Here is a 23,738-nt window from a genome sequence, read left to right as displayed (position 1 = left end):
GTTACTTGCTGTAGGAAGGACATAGTGGTCACATCGAGATTAGTGGATGTTCTTATCATGACTTCTCAGGGCAGAATTCCATCACGGGTCTGAGCATGTCCAGTTCTATAAGAGCAGAACCTGAACCAGAACCTCAGCCAGCTCCAACAGAAACAAGTGGTCCAGGAAAGATGCCCACAGGAAGTCAGAGTATTTGTTGTTGTTGTTTTCTCTAGTGAACCATTTGTTCCTGATGGTGATATTAGTTTGGGGTCCATGGTAAGCTGGTAAATATTTAATAACCAGTTCTCCAGGTGGGAAAAACCATGATTTATAGAATGCCAATTTCTATGGTGCAAATACTCCCACCGTGGCTGATTTCAGGCTTACCAACATGATGTCACTAAACTTGGAGTTGGGAAGAGAAGCACAAATTTGGTTCTTGTGAGCCAGTATGAGCCAACTCTAGCACACCACTGTTTGGGATTGACAAAAAAATGTTATAAATCCATGGGGAGTAGCAGTTTTAAGTTACCTAGAAAGTGCCAGAAAGCATCTTTTTAGTTAGCGAGAAAGGAGATGGAAGTCTTCTTTTTAGTACTTAATCCCTATTTGTGATGTTTCACCCTTATGGCGTAGTGTGCATTTTTTAAAGCTCAGAGAGTTTAGAGTGATTAAGAGCAAGGGCTTTGGCAACTGATGGATCTGGAGGAGCCCAGGCCCTGCCACTTAATAGCTATGTGATCTTGGGCAAAGTCACTTAACATCTGTAGGTCTCTGTTTCTTCATCTATCAAATGGGTTCCTGCCTCAGAAGAGTTATTGTAAGGATTAAGCAAGCTAAAGTATGTAGATCACTTAGCCTAATGTCTGAGAACACCATGAGTGCTCACTAAGTGATTGCTAGTCGAGATTAAAATCCTTATTTTAAAGAGCAGTTAGCTCTATGATTATCAATGCCATTGAGACTTAAGGCTAGGAAAGAAAGAAACTTCTGAGCAGAATTTTACCAACAGATGAGATCCATGTTCACTGGCTGAATGGACAAACACACAAACAGACAGAAAAAAATCTACACGAGGTCAACCAAAATCTGGTTGCGAAGATAAATAATCCAGGGAACAGCCCCAGAGGACAATAACAAACCTTCAGTTCCCCAGGCTGTGCTTTTCTGAGTTTCCATCGTCAAGCAGCCAGCATCTCTGTTCTTAAAACATTTGAAACATAAACTCTGAGCCCTGACATCCACCATGCATTTTCCAAAAGGAAACATCCATTCCCAAGGACCTGTAGATCTCAGAAGTTTCCTTTCTATTAGGCATAATGGTGGCTGTAGATCCAATCCTGCCCCTATATGGATTTTATGGCAAAAAAGTGAAGTGGTTCAATGCCTCAATGTGGGCTTTCTATAGGCAGCAAAATTTCACTAACTGCAGCTACTGTGCTGCAAGCAGAAGATGATCTTTGTTAGTTGCAGGAAGATCCCGTATTTGGATGGATTGGTGAATGATTGGGTGAATGGACAGATGACAGATTTTAGGATGTCATTATGAATTGCATGTGAGTCTCTGCTTTATTTGGAAAAAAAAGACCTTCCCAATTTCATCATGTGGCAATTCAAACACATTATCAGTTCCCAGCATCCTCATTAATTCTACTGCTATTAAGACAGTCTATTTCAATTGACAAGATGATCGGGTCCAAAACGGAGTAGAAACTGAGCCTTCAGTAATGAAAGTGCTAATTACCCTTCTCGGAGAGATGCACACCTCTATATAGGCGAAGCAAGACTTGTTTTATATATAAAGATTCGCAAGTCTTTATCCAAACCTTTGGGACCAGCTGTGTTTCAGAATTCTGATTTTTTTTCTTTTTTGGCATTTTAGAAAGGCAATATGGGGCATATACCATATAGAACATCACTCTCCCAGCGGGGACTGGGGCAGCACCCTATGATCAAACATTGTATTTCTACAGAAACAAAATGAATGGATATTTACACAAAGTGCATAATCAAGGTAAATAATGGTCATAAATAGCCTTCCATCAGCTCAGGTCATGTTTTGCTGCCAAATAAGTTATCAAAATTTTTTTGGTTTTCAAGACCTTTGGATTTTGGAATTGGATGAGGGGTTGTGAACTGTGTTGGTGTTATTATAATTGGAGACTAACTTTCCAAGGAGTCACTAGAAATGAGTGGACCTGTACCGAGAAGCACAAGAAAATTGTGGGGAAACACTACAAGCCTTAGTGCTGCCTCTCTCTAATACCACTCACCCCAACCCTGTCACCATCTTCCCTAGTCCCAGTGGGAAAGACAAAGCAGACCCCTGGCCAAAGAGGAGAGTAAAGAATTACTGATTACCTTCCAGGCAGGCTACAACACACACCCATGGGGTAAAGGTGGGAGGAATTGTTCCAAAGCCTTGAGTCTCCATAGTCGTGTGCTCTCCCCTGGAGCTACATGAGCAGCACAATCATCTATGTCTTATTACCTCGGAGACACCATTGGAGAGACACCATTGGACCCACTCTTAACTGAGGAGTCCAGGCGGGTGTAATCCTGACTTTCATTAAGAGAGTCCAGACACTCAAGGGCTGAGCTGCCCAGGCACAAAGAACCCACCCCTCATTCAGAAAAACATATGTGGCTTAAAGGCAACCACACTTTGACGTTTCGAATATGACATAGGCACCAAAATCTAACGACTGTGTTGTAGTGAAAACAGATGGCATTCCAGTGCTTTCTATGTCAAGCACTGCTCTCGATATGTTACCTCATTTGAGCCTCATTCTGACTTACAGGTGAGGAAATTGAGGCACAGAGAATTTAAGTAACTTGCTCAAAGTTGCACTGCCAGTACAAGCTAAATCAGGATTTGAACCCAGGTAGCCCAGCTTGAGAGCATGTGCCCTTAACCAGTAAATGATTATTTCTTCTGTTTCTAGCTAAAGCCCAAAAGCCTTCAATTAATTTAGGGAACAATCTGGTGTCAAAAAAAAAATTAACTCAACGAAGTAATATTTGCCAGGGGACCCCAGGATACAAAAGGGACCCCAACTTAACCAAGATAATATGATATACAAATATACAATTTTGTTTTTAAAAAACAACAAAAAGGCCATTCTACACTTATTGCTTTTGCAACTAATTTTTGTTATTTAACTTACTATATGGGGAGCACCTCTCCATGTCGAAACCTCTTTTAATGACTGTGGAGTTTAACAACATATTTAATCAATTCCCCGAAGACCTTTAGGTCTTTGCCAGATTGTCACTATTGTGAAAAAAAAAATGCAGCATCGTTCTGAATAACACATGTAACAGCAATTATCATATTTAAGTTGTTTTCCCCTTGTCACGTGTTCCCCCCAACCCTGGAAAGCCTCATTTTCATCAAACCTGCTTTATTCAGGCACTGCTGGAGATACGGTGGTGAAGAAAACAGACAACATCCCTGATCTCTGGAGCTTCTATCTGGGGAGGTGGGGGAGCCACAGATAATACACATGTAACAATCAAGATACTTTGAGATGGCATTAAGTGTCATCAAGAAATTGATGGGGTGATGTGATAGTGACAGAGTTGGGGGAGTGACTTTTAAATTGGGTCGTCAGGGAAAGACTCACTCAGAAAGTGACGTTTGAGTGAAGTCTCTGATTTTGCCTGCTCTCCTCTCTGCCCTGATATAATTGCATCATTTCTCCACTCCTGTAATCAAGCGGACATCCCTGCAGGAGTGGGAGAATGAGGCAGGAGAACCTATGACTCAGGAGGCAGGTCGGGGTGACCTGGCCTGAGAGATCTGAGAGCTTTGATCTCGATCCGCTCCCTGGTGCAAAAGCAGCAGTTACCTCCGTTCTCCATGTCGGTCATGGACACATGGACGCGTCCTAAGCCAGCCAACAGACTTTGAAAACAACTGAGAAGCAGGTGTTTTATCCCAAATGTGGGTTCAGGAAGAGAGCGAAGTATTTGAGAAAATTACCCTGGTAGCCACTGTATAGACATCTTCAAGTGACTGCTAGGAACAAAATGTGCTTGGCAGGTACAGTTTAAAAAAATGTGACAGGGCTCAATGCCCTCTTCTCGTGATTTCTGGAAAATAGGATCCCCCAGAAAGCTTCAGCGGGAGGAAAGTACAGTCTGAAAATTATAGCCACTTCTTGCTTACCAATCTGCCCTAGCGCCTCATTCTCCATCATCAGCGTTTCCTTCAAGCCACACTAAGATCTCGGTTGAAAAAGGCACGCTGTTGCTAATAGTTTAACTGTATTCAGTTGTCTCTGCAAGGCACCCACCAAGCCCTTAACAAGCCCCATTTCATTTCATCTTCACAGTAATCCTCTGACATAGCTAATATCATTCCCCCACTTTACAGATGAGGACACTGAGGCTCAGAGAGGCTAAATAACTTACACAAGCTCATACATCTAAGAGACAGCAGGGCAGACAGAGGACTCAGCTGGTCCACCCAATTCTAGGACCCACTGTTCACCACCAAGATACACCACTTTCCTGGTTCTGATGCTCAGAGAGAATTGCCAGAGGTCACACAGACAGTAAATCAGGGGCATCAATTAGGTAAGCTAAGTTAAGCTGCTATAATGAACAACCCCAACATCTCAGAGGCTTAACACAACACGAGTTCATTTCTCGCTCTCCCTACCTGTCGTCAACATGGGGCTCTGCTCATTAGAGTCACTCAGGGACCCAGACTGATAGGCGCTCCATCTCAACACAAGCTTCCACCATCAGTGCAGCAGAAAAGGGAATCTGACTTGAGGACTGGCCCTTAAAGCATCCCCCAAAGTGCCACATGTCACGTTTGCTCATGTATTTTTGAACAAAGCAAGTCACAGGGCTACTACACCTGACTTCAAGGAGCCAAGAGGACCTGGGACTATTTCTTGAACAGCACTAATGACTATCCTGCCAGGCAGTGGGAAGGAACGCCCACTTGCCAGGCTCTTCTCGGACAAGGTGTGTAGTCAGCCCACTGTGGACGCCAAGCTCAGCTTGTTTATTTCTTTTCCTCTCCCTATTGATCTTCCTTTTTGGTTTATGTGCTACTGAAAATGAAACATCAGAGAGACTGATTCTGTCTAGCCAGACCCTTTCTTTATCAATGGCTTTGCAAGAGCCAGGGGTGCAGGGCCTTTTAAGATCCCTGGGAAGCTTGCTGCATTTTTAGCTCATTTAGCCTGCTGCCTGCAAGTCGCAATAGATTTCGGGTCATCTTGGAAGTCGATGTTAACGGAAAACCTCCATCTTCCCGATCGGGCCTGAATATTTAAGACTTTGAAAGCTAGGCTGGGACCAGATTTAATTTCAAAAGGGAAAGCGGGGGTTGCTTTTGAACTTCAAGAAGAAGGCTGGAGGCGCAGCGTGGGCTGTGTTAGCAAAGGAGAAAAGCGAAAAGCCCTGTGGTCTTGAAAGAAATGCTCCAAAACGAAACGCTAAAGCTCCAGCTGGTGAGTCTTAAATCAGACTTCAAAAGTGCTGCTAGTTTAAATATTGTTTATAGGACTGAAGTATTGCTGTTCCTTCCTCTGGCTGGATTTTAAATATTCCCTAATTTGATTACTCAGTGGAGAGGCAGGCAGAACCAACGCTAAATGAGCTTCACTGTTAATTATTCAGAGGGCTTTTTATTGTGTAATCAAACATAAAGTCTTACAAAAAGCTTGGAGGCACATTCTCACCCCGCCCTCCCCAGCCCGACTTCTACCACCTTGGTGTCTGTGTGCATTTCTCATGTCGTGGCTGTGAGCCGGGAGATGCTCAGGTGAGGTCCAGCCAGTGAAGAGTGCACACACCCCGCCCCCCATCTGGGCTGGTAAAAGCCTTTGATCCTGTTATTCAGACCCCCATGCCATGAGAAGCCAGTCTTAAGTAAAGTTTATCTTGATCACCTTTTGCCTCCTATATCTGAGCATCGACTCCCACTACCAGCACTCAGCAGCCCCTGATAAGTCTAGACCCCTGTCAATGCCTCTCCCATCAAACTGGTCTCCATCTTTTACCCTCTAGTCCCTGCTCTATGCTAGGTGACAGCCAGCTGAATGACTTAAAGGATCCCAGCCATCTAAAATCCTTTCTACAGAGAAAAATGGAATAAAGAGATGAAATCTTGCCATTTGCGACAACATGGCTAGACCTTGAGGGTATCATGCCAAGTGAAATAAGTCACATGGAGAAAGTCAAATACCGTACGATTTCACTCATAAGTAGAAGACAAAAACAACAACAACAAACAAGCACATAGATACAGAGATTGGATTGGTGGTTACCAGTGGTGAAGGGGGGAGGGAGGAGGGCAAAAGGGGTGACAGGGCACATGTGTATGGGGATGGATGGTAATTAGTCTTTGGATGGTGAACATGATGTAGTCTACACAGAAATAAGAGTATAATGATGCACACCTGAAATTTATATAATGTTATAATCCAATGTTACCTCAATTTTTAAAAAAAGAATAAATTAGGTCATTCAACCAAAAAAAAAGGTAAATAGGTGATAAATGTGTTAATTAACTGGATGGTGGAAATCCTTTCACAATGTATATGTATATCAAATCATCACCGTGTTGTATACATTAAATATAATACAATTTTATTTGTCAATTATACCTCAATAAAGCTGAAATAAAAAGAAATAAAACCCTCCCCCCTCCAAAAGAAAGAGAGAGAGAGATGGATGGATGGATGGATGGATGGATGGATGGATGGATGGACGGAAGGAGAGGGAGATAAACTGGTCAATCAACAGGTAGGTAGATGGGTAGATAGATAGATAGATAGATAGATAGATAGATAATACATGATAGAAAGATAGATAGATAGATAGATAGATAGATAGATAGATAGATAGATAGATAGATATAGATAGACAGATAGATAGAGGTATTGAGAGAGCACACACTGTCTTCCTGCTTCCTCATCTACAGAGATCTCCCACCCCAAAGCCACAAGTCCAAAATCCAAAAGGCTCTGACAACCCAATTTTTGCATAAATCATTTGGCAGCAAGATCTGACATGAACCAAACTGATTCAGTGGCAAAACTTGACTTGAAGCTGTTTACAGTCTTTATTTATCCCACCTAGTATAAATATTCATACATATCATTGCAGAAATATTAATGTGTCTGATTACAGGATGCTGCCCCAAACCCCACTGGAGGGATTAGGCTAACATACAGTATATGCAACGTATTGTCTTTTCCAAAACGCCAAAATTTTGAGTTTGGTAACACATCTGGTCCCACAGGTTTGAGGTAAGCCATTATGGGCATGTCGCCAACAGAGCCTGCTAGGGCTTCATTCTCATACCCAGAATGTTCCCAAACCACAAGGGGAGGATCCAGGTTTTGTGGGACCTGAAGTTTATCTAATTGGGGAAAGGGAGTGCTTAAGAAAAAGAATACAAAATTACAGTACAAAATTAGGTACAGGGCCCTGGAGAGACACATGCAAGAATAGGTCATTAGATTCACTGTAAATATGCGTCACGGTATATGACTTAAGCCCGCCAAGTTTGTTTTCTCATCTGTAAAATGGGGCAATAATGACTGTATCACAAGGGGTTGAGATGATTCAGTGAGAATGCATAGAAACATCTTGCACATTGCATCGTATAGAACTTTTGCTCAATAAACTCCAAACCAACGATTTTCATTGTCCAACTCACCCTACAAGCTCTCTCCTACACCACCCAGTAATATTCTCTCTGTGTTACTCAGAAGTGTCCCTGACGGTGGGACCCTTAGGCACCAGAGCAGGCCGAGATTCAGAAATGAATACACTTTTCAATTCACCCCCAGGAGTAACCACTGACCCGCCCTGGAGTCAATGAGAAGCCCTGAATCCAAAATGCAAATAGATGCAGAATACATGCAAAAATAGTCCACCTCCCTCAGCCCCGACCCAGTAAGTAGTGGTCTCTCCTAACCTCGATTTTCACTCGCAAGACCCGGCTGTGGGGCATTGTCCTTCCCACTTCTTCACAGAGTACAGGAGGGAAAAAAGTCATAACCGAGACCAGCCGCCATCCATCCTCTATTTATTGCCTTTCTTAAAAGAACTTGTAATAAACCGAGGCTCTGGAAACAGAAAACTCATTAACCTGTTTCTCACTCAGGGACCCAGGTGGAAGCAAGAACACGATTAAAAAAATCAATAAAGACAAGTCGATGGGACAGAAGTGGGAGCACTTCGTCACGGCACCAAAGGTAACCATCAGCACACCACCCTACCGTTTGGCTGCCAGCCCCAACTTGTGTTGGAGGCGTTTTCTGCCAGTCTTTTCTCTGATGAGATTTTTTTTCTCTACTTGGTTCTCTGAGTGAAGGGAAGTCAGAACCACATGCTGCTGGATGGTTTTTGTAAATTTTAATTAAAATGATTTTCTGGGGATTATAGGAGAAATGACATTTGGCTGGGCACCACTTCAGGGAGAAGGGAAGGAGTCGCCGAGGAGCTGCTTAACAAGATGTCACCAGAAGGAAATGGACTCACCTCACTCTATATGTTTAATCAATAACAGTCATTTCTTTCTCCCTCTCTTCTTTTTTTTTAACTCGGAAAATAAGAAGTGAGTGACTCAACAGAGTTTTCCACAAACTAGGACCTGTGTTTATTAAGAGAACATCAAGAGGTCTATTCTTTTCACTCAAAAATCTGCCAAATGCAGGCACTCAACAAACAAGAACCATAATAATAATAATGGCAGGAGATTTAGCTATTTAGGTAGCTAAAAGGAATTGAGAGACCACACAACAAGAGTGTTTGCTGAAGCTGTACCCTTACCCACAAAATGGGTGTAATGCTGGTTCCTGCCTACCTCACAACATTAGTAAAGAACCTCAGGAAACAATATGCAAACTCATTTTGAAAATGTTAAAATGCTGAGCGTTATTGTGGTTATAAATTTTAGAAGCCACTTTTTTTTTCTTTTGTGAGGAAGATTAGGCTTGAGCTAACATCTGTTGCCAATCCTCCTCTTTTTGCTGAGGAAGATTGGCCCTGGGCAGCATCAGTGCCAATCTTCCTCTGTTTTGTATATGGGACGTTGCACAACATGGCTTGATTAGTGGTGTGTAGGTTCATGCCTGGGATCTGAACCAGTGAACCCCGGGCCGCCAAAACAGAGTGCACGAACTTCACCACCACACCAGCAGGCTGACCCCCCAGAAGCCACTTTTTAACATAATTGCAATGGGCCAGGTTCTGTGCTAAGGAAGCTCTTTAGGTGTATTAGCCAGTTCTATCCTCTTAATAACCCCGTGGGGCACTACTCTTATCTCTAGGTGGGAGAGCAGGAAGTCGGAGCTCAGAGAGGCCAAATGATTTGTATGAGGTCACACAGCTGGGTAATGGCAGCGCTAAGAGTTAATCCTGGGTCTGTTTATTAAACACTGGGCTCTTCAAATGCATGTCCTCCGTGGTGTCATGATTATAATTGCCCCTCATGAAGAGTTTCACGTTTTCTTTCTCTTTCATCGGGATGCTCCTGCATCGGAGAAGTAGAGCTTTTGTTTTTATCACACACAGTTGCTATGGAGATATGATGTGCGTCCGTCTCCAGAGATGCACAGAAAAAGCAGCGAGAGCCACAAACCTTAAAAAAATGTCCTTCAGGAATATTCATGACTAAAATTGGAGGAAAGGAGAGTGAATTGCCACAAAATTGAGTTCCCCAGGGAAGTTTGTGGGTCAAACTCTGGGCTGCAGCGTGGTCCGCTCTGAGGGTGAGGGAGCACTAAATTAGGAGTCAGGAGACCTAGCTCGGTCACTGTGACCCTGTTCACTGTGTGGGGTTGAACAAGTTCTTTCCTCACTCCTGACCTCAGTTTCTCCACCTGTAAAACGAGGGCTCTGAAAGAGAGGCTCTGATCCACTCCCACAGCAACTGATATTCTTCTGTATGTGTAGAGCTTGTCAGTGCCAATGCAGGCAAATCGCATAAATGAAAAAATCAGGCTGGGTGTAAGACAGTAGGGAGTGGTGAGGTCTGTGGCAAATAGGAGTACCCCTGCACAGCTAAAGGGAAGAACGTCTGCTCAGCTCTAATTCATTCTGCCGTATGAGGTGGGAGCCCAGGGCTTATCATTTTCAAGAGAGACCAATAACCTAGGTTTTTATATAAAAATCTTCCCAATTTGTAAAATTCTGGCCAGCTAAACATGTCTCCCCATGGGCCACCAGTTTGAAACACTTGCTTCTGAAAAAGTATAAGGAATCATTCAGGGAATTCTTTTCCTTTGTTGCCAAAATCAGTCCCAACTGAGGCGGAACACAGCAGCTGGTTAACACCACTCTCGTATGAAATATAAAAAATAGAGAAGAAGCATTTAGGGATTTAAGTCAATTCAGAGAAAGTCAGTTCAGTAAAGGGCAAGGAAGAGGCTGAAACTGCCTGTCACATCTCCCACCACATTTTATTTTTCTGCCACTCTCAATTAATCAGAAATGTCAGCCCTTCACTTTAGATTTCCTGGCTGAGGTTGTTAATTGAATCTTAATTAATGGCAACTTTAGGAGCACAAGATGAAATCCTAGCGCAAGAAAGATGCACACAGAGCTCTGGATGTGGGAAACTCTCCTGAGATCATTCCAGTCCCTCCTCTGTGTTTTATGGATGAGGAAACTGAGGCAAGACAGTGACTTGTCATGGCCTCCCTGAGGTCCCCTGGCTCTGAGTCCATGCTCATTGCAAGACTCTAGGCTGCCCCCATGACATGATCTGTCCAGCCTTCAATCTTTCCAGACCCTGAAGAGTCTGGTCTCCAGAGTCAGGCGTTCACGCTGTGCCAGATGAAAGAGGAAGAGACGACTTCTACATCCATTATCCCTGAGCTCTGACGTCATCTCTCTCCAGGGTGGCAGGGAGTAGAGGGGCTTTCTGTCAGTCGGCCAAGCTCTCGACCAGTTGCAATGTCAGGACAAAGGGGACACTGCGTCGAGCTCCTAATTTATCAAAGGAGAGAACACGCCAACTTTTGGCTTTTGCTTTTTCTTTGTCACAGTCGTTTTGTAACCCGCATGGCCCCTTGGAGATCTGGGCAAACCCAGTTCAAAGTCCAGTTCCCCAGTCTGTCACATTCTGAAGAATTCCATCCTTTTAGTGGCATTTCAATGAAGATTTTGCGGGGGAGGGGGCGGTCACGGGGAGAGACCACATCTTAAGCCCCACAGCCTTCCCCATCTCTCTTCCTTCCTATTTCTCCACCTTTTTCTTCCCCTGTGCAACCAGGAAATCTTTCCCCTCTTCTAGGGCAGAGAAGTTCCGCCCACACTCAAGGCCCCATGAAGTAGGCAATCAAAAGTTGCTTCTGATCACACCCAGTGGATTCCCTGTTATGAATCCTGCTGGATACAATTCTCTCCACCCTGTTAGATATTTATCAAATGTTGGGTGATCTTCAGTGCCGCCTCTTTTCCCTCTCTTCTTCCCTAGCGTATCAAACACTATGAGTTTCATGGAAAGAAGACCTCAATCTGCACTGCAAAAGCTTTCATTTTAAATGTTCTCAGATAAAATTGCTTCTATTAATTGTGCATAAACTATAGCCCAGGCCCATATTGAGCTCTTACTCTAGAGCAGCTGAGGGCCTACTCTTCCCCACTGTAAACCTGGAATTATAAAAGTCATAAAGAACCATCAGCATGGAATCAAGGGCATTTTCAATGCCACTGAAAAGGCATTGCTTAAAGTGTTTTTAAGCAAGGCATAATAATTAGCGTTGGGGTTAGCCTGACCTGGATTTGATTCCTGGCTCTGCCAATTGCTAGATGTGTGATCTTGGACAAGTTAGGAAGCCTCTCTAAGACTTGGATCATGAGTTAAATGAGGACATGACCCTGCACAGTACATTCTGAAGTGACACCAATCATGTAAGACAGTGCGCACACACACACACACACTCACACGCACACGCACACAACCCATCCAGTCTGACTCCTTTCCTTCCAAAAATCCACATTCCCCTCACAGAATTTTCACTACCAACCCCTTAATTACCTTCTACGGCTTGTCATCCAGACCTTCCCACCCACCACAACCGTGGCTCCTCCCCCAAGAGTGCCATCCATCAGACAAATCTGCTTACCCCTACTCTACCTCCTAAATGTCAGGCCTAGAATTTTCTCCATCTTATAGTCTTCACAAAACCCCCAGTGAACATGAATCTTCATTCTCTGAGGCCCAGGTGTCAATCTGGTGAACAAGAAGTTGACACATGCAATTTGAGATCAAAACAAAGACGCAGCTAAAGAAATTAGACCCAGCCTCCCACAGTTTAAAAATCAACTCTGAGGAGTATTACAAAAGAAAAGTCAAAAACTGTTCTGGTCCATGGCAACATCATTGGAATGTGCATTTGGCTGCCTGGGGTGACTACTTGGGCAACTGTGTCACTCAATGAAGAGAATAAGCCCCATCATGTTTGCTTCAAATAATACACATTTTTAAATCACCTCAATTTGTGACAGAAGGTCACTCCAGACTCAAAATGTCTCATGGTGTTTGGAAAGAGCCAAAGGAATTCACATTTGGAACCTAGTTTTCACTTTTTTCTTTCCTATTTTCCTTCCTTCCTTCCCTTCTTCCTTCCTTCCTTCCTTCCTTCCTTCTTCTCTCTCCCTTCCTCCCTTCCTCCCTTCTTTCCACCCTTCTTTCTCCTCCTCTCCTTCCTTTCTTTTCTTCCTTCTTTCTGAAATCTCTCTCTTCTCTCTTTCCTTCAGACCAAGAAATTCAAAATTCCCGCACTACGTGTCACTGCCCGCAAAACAAGCCGACGAGGCTCTGCACTCAGCCTGTCTCGGGCCAGTGGGGGGTCATCCCCCCAGAGCAGCATGATGTCCGTGATCCCCGGCTCAGATGAGCCCCAGAGTGTGATCACCCAGGCGACCGGCAGCAAGGACATTGAGGACAATGAATCATCTTCAACCAAGCCAGATGAAGAACCTCTCCATATCAGTGAGTCCTACCTGAGATCTGACCAATCTTCCCTGATTCTTTGCCTTGAAACCAGACATCAAGAACCCCTCCCGCTCCACCTCCACCTCCACTCAATTAAAGGAGACAGAGGGGTCCCCTAGCCCTGTTCAATTTCCTTGGACTCCTTTGCTTTCCCCCAGGGGAGATCAGAAATATACTCTATAACTTGGGTTACCCTGAGCCATATCTCCTCTCCCACCTCCAGCCCCAGGCAACCACAAATCTGCTTTCTGTCTCTAGGAATTTGCCTTCTCTGAACATTTTATATATGGAAGTTGTGTCACTCTGTGACCCTCACTCTGGAACAAGCCTTTTCAGTAGTTCACAATTTGGGGGACACAGGTTCTTTAGAAAATCTATTGAGGGGCTAGCCCCATGGCTTAGTGGTTAAGTTTGGTGCACTCTTCTTTGGCAGCCCAGGTTCCATTCCTGGGCACAGACCTACACCACTCATCAGTGGCCATGCTGTGGCAGCGACCCATATACAAAATAGAGGAAGACTCGCACAGATGTTAGCTCAGGGAAAATCCTCAGCAAAAAAAAAAAAGAAAATCTGTTGAAAGCTGTGGGTCCTCCCTGCAGAAAAAAAAATTCAAACATACACATATACACAGTTTTCATACTTTTTTAGGGGGAACCTGTGGGCCTCCATCAGATAGAATTGTGACTAGATTCCATAAGTCATGTACAAAATTCATTCTTAGAACTCTCTGGCTTGAACTTGTATAGTAAAAGGAGATAGGAAAAGAAAGGATTTATACAGAAAGATGGAGAAGGCAGAAGGAAGAAAGAGAAAGGGGGTTGAAAGAGGCTGGCCCACTGGAAAATTATTGACTCGGGTGCATGGGACACCTTCCTGCCATATCCCCACCCCCATCTGCTGTGTCCCCTCAGGGCACCCAAGCTGAGGCCTGCCTTCTCAGCCAGTGTCCTTTCATACCGTCTAGAATGCCTGTAGCAACCAAGGCTGGGCTGGGCTGGGCTGAGCTGACAAGGATTGGGTGTAGTGTAGATTTAGGGAGGTTAAACAAGAGGTCAAGGTAGACCAGAAAGCCTGATCGGGGCCCTGATGGTCAAAGCTAGAAATGGCAAGGGTACAAAAGTCCAGTAGGTGGTCAGGACTCAGAGGAATAGCTCCCAATGAGAAAAGTTCCCACCATCCTCCTTGTCAACAGGGGACCAAGAAAGTCTCCAAGCCCTGAAAGGCTATTTGCTGAACAGAAGTATTATCTGAGATGGAGAGGAACTAAGATAAACCATCAGCAGATGTATGACTCTTATGGATTTCTTGAACCTTCTTTCATTTAACACATATCTATTGAGCAGCTACCATGTGCCTGGAACTGAGAGTTATGGTACCCGCCCTCCCCAAGCTTATATTTTAGAAGGAAGAAGCAGACAATAAATGAGAAAACCGTGAAAAGCAAGGCAATTGCAGATAACACATGATCAGAAGATAATAAAACACGATGTTGGGCTAGAGAGAGACTCATTTAGCCAGAGTGGTCAAGGGATGCCTCTCTCAACTCTGACTTTTGAGCTGAGACCTGAAGATACGAAGCCAGGGAGGGAGGCAGGGGTCAGAGCATCTATGGCCTTTGTAGGGCAAGGTAAGGGCCTCAGAATTATTCCAAATGCAATGGGAAGTCTCTGGAAGGTTTTCAGTGCAAGAGTAACAGGACCTGCTTTTCTTTTCAAAGGTGTCTGTGTGGTTATTAATGGTATATCCATGCTGTGTGTCTTTTAACTCTAAGAGCCTTGTCTTAGATAACAAGAGCAGAGATGTGTCCCCAGCTTCAAGAACCGCCTCAGTCCCAGGACTTGCATAAGGTCCTCCCAGTGGCAACTGAGTGCTGAAGGAAGGAGGGAGCAGGGGGGAAGCAGACTTTGTGGTGAGGGGAGGGGTGCATGGTGCCATCTCTCCAGGCACCAGAGACACGGCAGACCCTCCCCCAACAGCCACCTCCCTCCCAATCTAACCAGCTGCCTGCTCCAATCCATGCTATTTCCTAAAGCTCTTTTCAACCCTACCCTCTTCATTCCTGTTGCTTTTGCCTTAGTTTAGAGATAGAAAACTGTGGCACACAAACCAGTTTCTGCCGCTTATGTTTTGCTTAGCACACAAGTCTTTGTTAAAAAGAAAAGAAAAAGTAGGAGTGACTTCTTAGGATTGAGAGATTTTACATAAAAATTCTGATTTTAAGAAACAATCACTCTATACTACTCAGCCATAAGAAACGATGAAATCCAGCCATTTGTGACAACATGGATGGACATTGAGGGTATAATGCAAAGTGAAATAAGTCAGAGGGAGAAGGTCATATACCGTATGATTTCCTTCATTAAGTAGTAGATAATAACAACAATAAACAAACACATAGGGACAGAGATTGGATTGGTGGTTACCAGAGGGGAAGGGGGGAGGGAGGAGGGTGAAAGGGATAATTCAGTACATGTGTGTGGTGATGGGTTGTAATTAGTATTTTGGTGGTGAACATGATGTAATCTATGCAGAAATAGAAGTATAATGATGTACACCTGAAATTTTTACAATGTTATAAACCAATGTTACTGCAATAAACAAAAAATTTTTTTAAAAAACCATCACTCTTTGTGGCAACAGTGGGCCTGCAAGCCTGCATGATATCATTCAACAGGAGCTCTTAGGTAGGGCATGCGCTCTCTACTTTTCCACAATCCCCACCACTCCCTATTACCCCCAATCATTTCATTGCTCCCAATTGGCCACGTGTGTGGCCATTTATCATCTCGTTTGCTCCATTGTTTCCCTTAGCATGATGATACTGATAATGCAATAGTTAACACTTGAGGACTTTTATGTGTCAGGCACTATTCTAGCTTCTAGCGTATATGTATATAAATTCATTTAATCCTCACAACAACTTTTAATGCCTATTTTGCAAATGAGAAAATTGGGGCACAGAGACGTTAAATTATTTTCCCAAAGTCACAAACCTAGTAAGTGATGGAGCCAGAATTTGAACCCAGGCAATCTGGCCCTCAAGTCACACTTAATCTCTATGCTTTACCCACGTCTCTAAACAGGGGGAAATGGAAGACCAAGACAGCAGATTGATTTTTCTTACACCAGCCCGTGTCACTCATTTTTGGTATCTGACCCCTGTAGGCACCTGAGTTTGGGACCCCTGGTCCAGATTCTCATCACCTCTCACCTCAGTGACAGCGACAGCCTCCTAAATAGTCTCCCGCTTCTTGTCTTGCCCTCAGATTCCTCTCCATGTTGAGCCAGAGGCAACTTTCTAAATTAAAAATCTGATATAGTGCCCCCCAGCTTAACATCTTTCAGTGAGTCCTCATTGCCTCTAACATATGACATCTGACCGTGTCCTAGGCTGCCTATAATAGGCTCAGCTCTTGCCGCTTCACACCTTATACCAGTTACTCCAACTGCACCAAAATGCTTTCCTCTTCTTAAACAATGCACATTCTTTCACACCCTCCTCTGTCTGCAATGCCCTTTCATCTCTGCCCCCTCAGTCCGGTGAACTCCTACTCAACCTTGAAGAGCCAGCTCAAATGTTCCCTCCACTGTGAAGTCTTCCCTGACCTGGGTTCCCTCCTCTCCATTCTCTTACTTTGTATTTGCTTTTACTGAATACTTAATTTGAATTTACAACTGCATCTCACTGTATCAGGTAGGAACGTCTTTTGTCTGGGTAAGATATCTGAAAAACAGTGACTTAAAAAAGATAAAAGTTTATTTTTCTCACAGATTAAAGAAGAGCAGTCCATGGCTGGTAGGGTGGCTCCAGAGATCATCAGGGATCCTACTTCCTTTTTGTCTTTCTTCTCCCATGCTCAAGATCACTTCATGATCCAAAATGGCTGCTGGAATGCCAGTCATTACAACCACATTCTAGTTTGGAAGCAGAAGGAAGTAGGTGAAGCACAGAAGTGCCCACTCCCAGCTGAGTTTAAGCAGCCTCCTCAAAAGCTCCATACAACACTTCTACTAAAATCTCATTGCCCAGAACTTAGTCACAGAGCCATGCCTAGCCGTGAAGAATGTCGGGAAATTGGGCTAGTCAGTGCTTCTCCTCACACACAAAAAAAGTGTACACACACACAACCAAACACACACTTTTCTATCACTAAGAAAGAAAGTGGAAAGGAATGCAAACTCCCTGCAGGCGTGGAAAAATAATGTCTTATTCACCTTCAGCCTGACACTTAGAAGATGCACAACAATGACTAGGAGACCTGCATCCTGGAAAGAAAGTCCTTCTACTTCCGCCTCTCCACCCATTTTCCCCATTTGTACCTTAACCTCCATCCCATTTGTCACAGCCTTGACAAAAGTAGATTAATGTCCCAGACTTTCATTGCTTTCTAAAACTTCCTCAAGTTGATTCTGAATTCATGAGTCTTGTTCTGAGAGACACACCATTTGACTAACATCTGATTTCCAGGGCTGGCTGCACAATGAAGTCTTTGTGGATGAAAATCACTGGGGACAGCACATTGTGGCCTCTCCGTGGACTGACCCCTCCCCAGTCAATGGTAGGGGGATTCTCAAGAAACCAAAGCCTAGGCCGTTCTTTCTGCCGATCTTGAAGCTCCCAGTCTTGGAACTGGTAGAGGAGAAATTCACTTAACTAGCAACTCAAAAGGATGGGTCCTATGCCATCAAATGTTCCTCCCTCAAACCAACCCCATACAGCAAAGAAGCCCCCTCTGTTTTCCCCCAAAAGAGGAAGAAATGGGTTCAGTCACTCAAGAGTGAGATGCTTAGACAGGCTAGGGATGGAAGATGGAGGAAGGAAGTCAGAATTTTTTCTCTGAGGATATGAGTTGGTGTTTTAAAAGACAGGACGCTATTGTCTCTGAGCAAGGAGTAATGGCATCCCCATAACCTATCCCCACAACCCTGGGAACTGAGAACTGAGCAGGCTCCTCTGAGTGGGGGCATCCATCACAGGACTGTCTTCCTCAGAGAAACTCTATTTTGTGGCATCTGCACCCTTTCCAAACAAGTCTCTTCTTCCAAGTAGCCTTGAGGAGTAGATACGGACCTCACAGTCCCAAGGCTTTGTCCTATTTCACACATATCCAACCTTAGCTACATGATGGATGGAGGTTGATACTGGTGGGCACCATTCCTGCCCAGAGGCATTATTGGCAAGCAGAAAAAAAAATTGTGGGGTATTAAGTGAAGTGTGGAGCTTTATACACGATTCTCTGGGAGAGCTGCCCAATGTGCCAGGTCACTGGGGTCATTTACTGGTATCCACACACCCCTAAGCTGGTGGGGGGATTGGGTGGAGAAAAGTCAAATGTTTCTACTTGGTTCCTGGAGAAGGGAAGAAAGTGGAGTTCCCTCTTCTCACTCACAGCTCCCTCACTAATAGGCTTCTAGAAACACCCCGAGGATTCTGGGACATGTAGCAGCAGGTGAGGTGAGCATGACAAGACAAAAATGAAGGTCAGATTCAGGTCAAATGGAATCATGCCCACAAATTACTAGAAGGATAAACTACTTGAGAATGAGGTAGGTGGCGTGGAAAATGGCTAAATGGTGATGTTTATCACAGCCTACATGGCTCCAAGGTCACCAAGGGGAGCATGCTTTCCCTAGCACCCAATGACTGCGTTCATAAGCAAGGCCAGACACCAACGGCCTTGGGAACCACTGGTCTTCACCCTTCCTAGTAACGCTTTTGAGACCTGAGCTTGAGCTGGCTACAAGCACGTTGTAAATGTGAAAGGTCTCTCCATTGGCATTGTCTTCCTTTGTAGATATCTCAAATCTGGCTGATAGTCTCCCAAATCCTTCCCTCTCTGTTCGTCTTAATAATTTACTTATTTATTCAGCAAATATTGACTGACATTTCTATATGACAAGTAGAGTGCCAGGTAATTGCAAAACTACATCCACCTAAAAGACTCAGGACTTCCACTCTCCCACTCTTGTTGAAGCGCATAGCCTCCTCCATCCATATTTCATTTTCCAACTTCTGCGAGTATCAGTGTGTGTTTCCTAAGGCCACCGTCATTCGGGGCCAAAAATTGAGTGGCCTGAAACAACAGGAATTTATTGTCTTACAGCTCTAGGGGCTAGAATCCAAAGTCAAAGTGTCAGCAGGGCCGTGCTTCCTCTAACACCTGTAGGGGAGAATCCTTCCTTGCTTATCCCAGCTTCTGGTAGTTGTCGGCAATCCCTGGCACTTCGGCTTGGAGCTGCGTCATCAGTCCAATCTCTGCCTGTGTCACACAGGACCGTCTTCTCCCTGTGTGTCTCTCTCCTCTTCTTATAAGGACACCAGTCATGCTGGATTAAGGGCCCACCCTACTCCAGTATGACCTCACCTTAATTAATTATGTCTGCAATGACCCTGTTTCCCAATAAGAATGTGAACAATTCACATTCTGAGGTACTGGGGATTAGGACTTCAACATATCTCTTGGGAGGACACAATTCAACCCACAAGAGTCAGGAATAAAGACATATTTCTCCACTATGTAAAAAGCAACAATACTAAGTGTGAACTCACGCAGTGAGGAGTGGTGGAGCCGTGGGGAGCTGGCGAGTGTACTCCTGTCTGAAGACCATAGTCAGCAGGCAGCAGGAATGGGCTCCATCTCAGATTCTTTTCCAGGGAACCTGGAGGTCTGGATTTTTGTGTGAAACCTTCCAGTTTTCAACGGTTGGCATCTGCACCGAATCGAATAAAACATATTTGTGAGCTAGATCCAGCCTGTGGATCCCCAGTTTGGAATTTCAGGTCTATGGGATCAGAGAGGGTGCCCTGAAGAAGACGATTTTTTCTTAGAATTGGAGACAGTTCTATCTGGCTACAGTAGAGTTTAAGATTGGGGAGGAAAGCAAGATAAGACAGGAGAGAAAAAGAGCAGCCAGATTCTACAAGGCCCCATAGGCCGTGTGGAGGAATTGTGGTGTTGTCCAAAAGGAAAATGGTGAGTCATTGGTTTTAAGCAGGGAATGACCTGGTCAGATTTGCAACCTGCCAAACACTGCATACCACCTCTTCTAGACCCCGATCTAAGCCCTCTCCAGCTTTCCAACACTCAGAAGCAGAGGTGACATCAGCCTGGGGCTGGGCCCTGCCCTGCACAACCCTGTCTCGAGAGAACCCTCCAGACAATGACCTCTCATGTTCCCATTAGATCTGCAGAAGCTCCTGGAGATGGTTCGGGAAGATGCCCGGAGAACAATCACAATAGAAAATGAGATGCAAAAAAAAGTGCCCAGGTATGTTCACCTGACTCCTGGGGCAAATAAAGGATGTCAGAATAGTAGCAATAACACTAACAACAGCAGGTCCCAGTTATTGAGCACTTTCTCTGTGCCAAGCACGGAGCTATGTACTCTGTTCATGTGTATTACCTCCTTGGAGTCTTACAACAACTCTACAAGGTAGGTACTATTATCTTTATTTTACACATAAGGAAACGAGGCCCAGAAAGGTTGACTTGTTCAAGGTCGCCCAGCTAATGAATGGTAAGACTGTGACTCAAATGCAGATCTTTCTAATTCCAGAAACCATCCTCTTAACCATTCTGCTACAATGAGCCCGGGAATCCTAAGGTTATTTGTTCATTCTTTTAGAGAATATTTATGAATATGTATGGACTGTGTACTAATTATTGCAGGAAATGTAATGAAAGGAAAGCTGAGGCCTGTGAGAGTAAATAACCAGGGTATCTAGTCTAGTCTGGGTTGGGGATGGGGCTCAGAGAAGTTTCCTCCAAGGAAGAAACTTTAAGCTGAGATTTTGGATGAAGTATGAAAAAGAGCGAGCCAGCCAAAGTTAGGGGGCAGGCAGAGGTGGGGGAGAACCCTACAGGCAGCATATGTTCAAAGATTGTCAAAGGGAGCATGTCACCTTTGATGAACTGAAATGCAGCCAAAATGGGATGGAGAGAGGCATGAGTCTGCATGAAGACCTTGGAGGCCACCCCACGGATTCTGCTTTCTATCCTAAGAGCAACAAGAATCCTTTGCAGTTTCGAGCTGGCAACAAATGTGATTGGCTCATAGTGTCAGACTTGAACCCGGGGTGTCTTCCTTCTGGTGGGACGCCTTGTCCACAGAACTTCGGATCAGCCTCAGAGAGCACATGGGCTAGAGTCGGATTCCATTCCCCGGTGTAGATCCCTCTGAGTAAGCAAATTACTTCCTGAAAATAAATGAGGCACTAGAAGAGGTTCATCACAGCCTTCAGCCTACTGGGATGCCGGCTGTGACTTATTGGTTGTTGTTATTCCCATAATTACAGTTCACCAAGCACTTTTACGTGTGTCATACCCACCTCTGCTTGTTAATGATGAATTTGTCTGCTGCCGCCTCAACTCGGCTCACAGCTCTGGAGGGTGGCACTTGGAGGCACTCAGAGACGATGTTGGCCCTTGAGGCCCTGGCTGGTGTGTTTGATTTATCAGCGTTAGAGACAGACAATAATGATGGAGCAACAGCTCCGTGAGGCTCCTTCCTTTATAAGAACTCACCACGTGGACACTGGCTATGCAGTCAGACTGACACAGATTCACAACCTGGTGCCTTTGAACAAGTCACTTAGCCTTTCTCTAAACCTTGATTTTCTCATCTCTAAGATGAGATTGTGTATCAGCAAAGCATTGGCCTTGGAACCAAGTAGACCAGGGTCAATCTCCATTCCCATCATCTAATTGCTGTGTGATGTTGAGCAAGTTGCTTCACCTCTCTGAGCCTGATTCTGTGAAATGATGCTCATTAACAGCCTATCCCAAAGGGCTGAAGTGAGAATTAAATGATATTATCCTGATACAGTATTATTATTGTTATAGAAATAATGTCTGCTTCAATGAGTTATTTTAGGCATTTAGTGAGATAATGCCTTTAACATATTAGCATGTGCCTGACATATTGTAAGCACTCAATAAGTGGCAGCGGTGGCGGCGGTAGTGGTGGTGATGGTTGTTACTTTTATGTCACACAGAGTGTGCCACAGCATCTTCACAGCACACTGCTGAGACAGGCATATTAACCATCACCCACTACCATCGCCCCGTCTCATAGATGGAGAAAAATGACAATGAGTGACTTGCATAAGGTCCTCAAAGACAAAACCACACAAGAACCTGGTCCTCACAAAACTCATCACGTGGCCTCTGCATCCACCTTAATGTTAAAATAACCATGGTTACAGAGCAAGGACCTGTTGAATTTTCCCATCCTCATGAAGTCCTCCGGGAGAAAAAATCTCCCTGACCTCTCGCTAAGGCAGCAGATACTGAAGGCTTCTCTGTGGAGCCGCAGAGAGACAGTTAGGAAAAGCTGCAAATTTTCTTCTTCCCTCCTCACTTTAGAGTCTGGGTTCCTTTTTCACATTACACATTAAATCTGCTGCCATCAAGGCTAACATAGAATTCTGAGGTTTTTAGGAACACTTAAAGCCAACTAGCTCAGCCCCCAGCCTCAAAGCCAGACCACTCTCTAGTCATCTCTCTCAGTCTGTTTGGGCCTCTATAACAGAATACCATGAGCTGGGTGGTTTATAAACACAGACATTTATGGCTCACAGTTCTGGAGGCTGGAAGTCTGAGATCATGGTGTGGCAGATTTGGTGTCCAGTGAGGGCCCTCTTCCCCATGTAACCTCACATGGTGGAAGGGACAAGCTAGCTCTCTGGGGTCTCTTTTGTAAGGGCACTAACCCCTTTCATGACAATTCCACCTTCGTCATCTAATCACCTCCCAAAGGCCCCACCTCCCAACTATCACCTTGGGGGTTAGGATTTCAGCATACGAATTTGAGGGGGACACAAACATTCAGACCCTGGCATCCTCTAGAAAGACGGTCTTTTCTTAAAATCCTCTAACAGTGTTTCCCAAATGTCCCTGAAGGTCAAAATAAGCTGGGGTGCTTGTGAAAAATACAAATTTCCAGTCTTTATCCCAGACCCACTGAATCAGACGCTCCGGAGGAAGCTGGTTTTTAACAAGCACTTCGAGTGGGCATTATTTCACAGTATGCTGAGAAATTCTAAGGTTTCAAAATGCACTCTCTGCACACCTGCATCAGATGTGTGTGTGTGTGTGTGTGTGCACATGTGTGCGTGTGTGTGGTTTTAAATGCAGCTTCTGGGGCCCCACTCCAGGTCTAATGTATCCAAATCTCTGGGAGCGTGGCCCAGGAATATGTATTCTTAGCGCTCTCTCCGGGTGATTCCTATGCCCAATAGAGTTTAAGGACTCTGCTCCAGGAAGAGAATTCTCCATCCTCCCGCACATACTACTGCCTGAGGAACACTGTACGTTCGGTGCCTTATTAACAGACTCATCTTGCTTTGCAGCATCCTGTCAATGCTCAGACAAAACAAGAGTGATTCTGCTTACAAAGACGTGCAGACCACCCTCAAATCAAGGTAGGAAGGCCTGGGGCCCGCAACAGGTGGGTTGTGAGGCACCCCCCGCTACCCCACCCATTATAGGGGCCATGTCAGAGATGCTCCCTCACCAGGCCGTGGAAAGTGGGGCAGGGAGAGGGACTTTTTCCTTTTCACTGGAAATCCCCTTAGATTCCCAGGACTAGGGGTGATACCCAAGCGTTTCTCCCCAACAATTATATACCATAAAGTTAAAATCTTCCACTAGTGAAAGAATGCAGTAGGGAGAATGTGTTACAGGATCACCCCTTCCCTCCTTACTTAGGTGACTTGTGATGGGGAGGAGGAGGTCTGCCCTCATTTCATGTATTCTTCTAGAGAATATTCATTAT

General features: G+C 44.6%; 1 protein-coding gene across 1 annotated transcript in view; it reads left to right on the top strand.

The window, feature by feature from the left end:
* The window catches only part of CCDC60 (coiled-coil domain containing 60), a 157,752-nt gene that overhangs the window by 125,207 nt on the left and 8,807 nt on the right, over nucleotides 1-23,738 (top strand). The window contains exons 6-9 of the mRNA XM_014787226.2: nucleotides 8,120-8,210; nucleotides 12,724-12,958; nucleotides 20,147-20,231; nucleotides 23,314-23,385. Coding sequence (XP_014642712.2) covers nucleotides 8,120-8,210; nucleotides 12,724-12,958; nucleotides 20,147-20,231; nucleotides 23,314-23,385 — 483 coding nt within the window. The remainder of the gene's footprint in view (nucleotides 1-8,119; nucleotides 8,211-12,723; nucleotides 12,959-20,146; nucleotides 20,232-23,313; nucleotides 23,386-23,738) is intronic.

This window comes from Ceratotherium simum, chromosome 35 (assembly GCF_057802395.1).
Source record: "Ceratotherium simum simum isolate JZ-2026a chromosome 35, ASM5780239v1, whole genome shotgun sequence".
NCBI lineage: Eukaryota > Metazoa > Chordata > Mammalia > Perissodactyla > Rhinocerotidae > Ceratotherium > Ceratotherium simum.
This window is presented reverse-complemented; position numbering and strand designations above follow the sequence as displayed.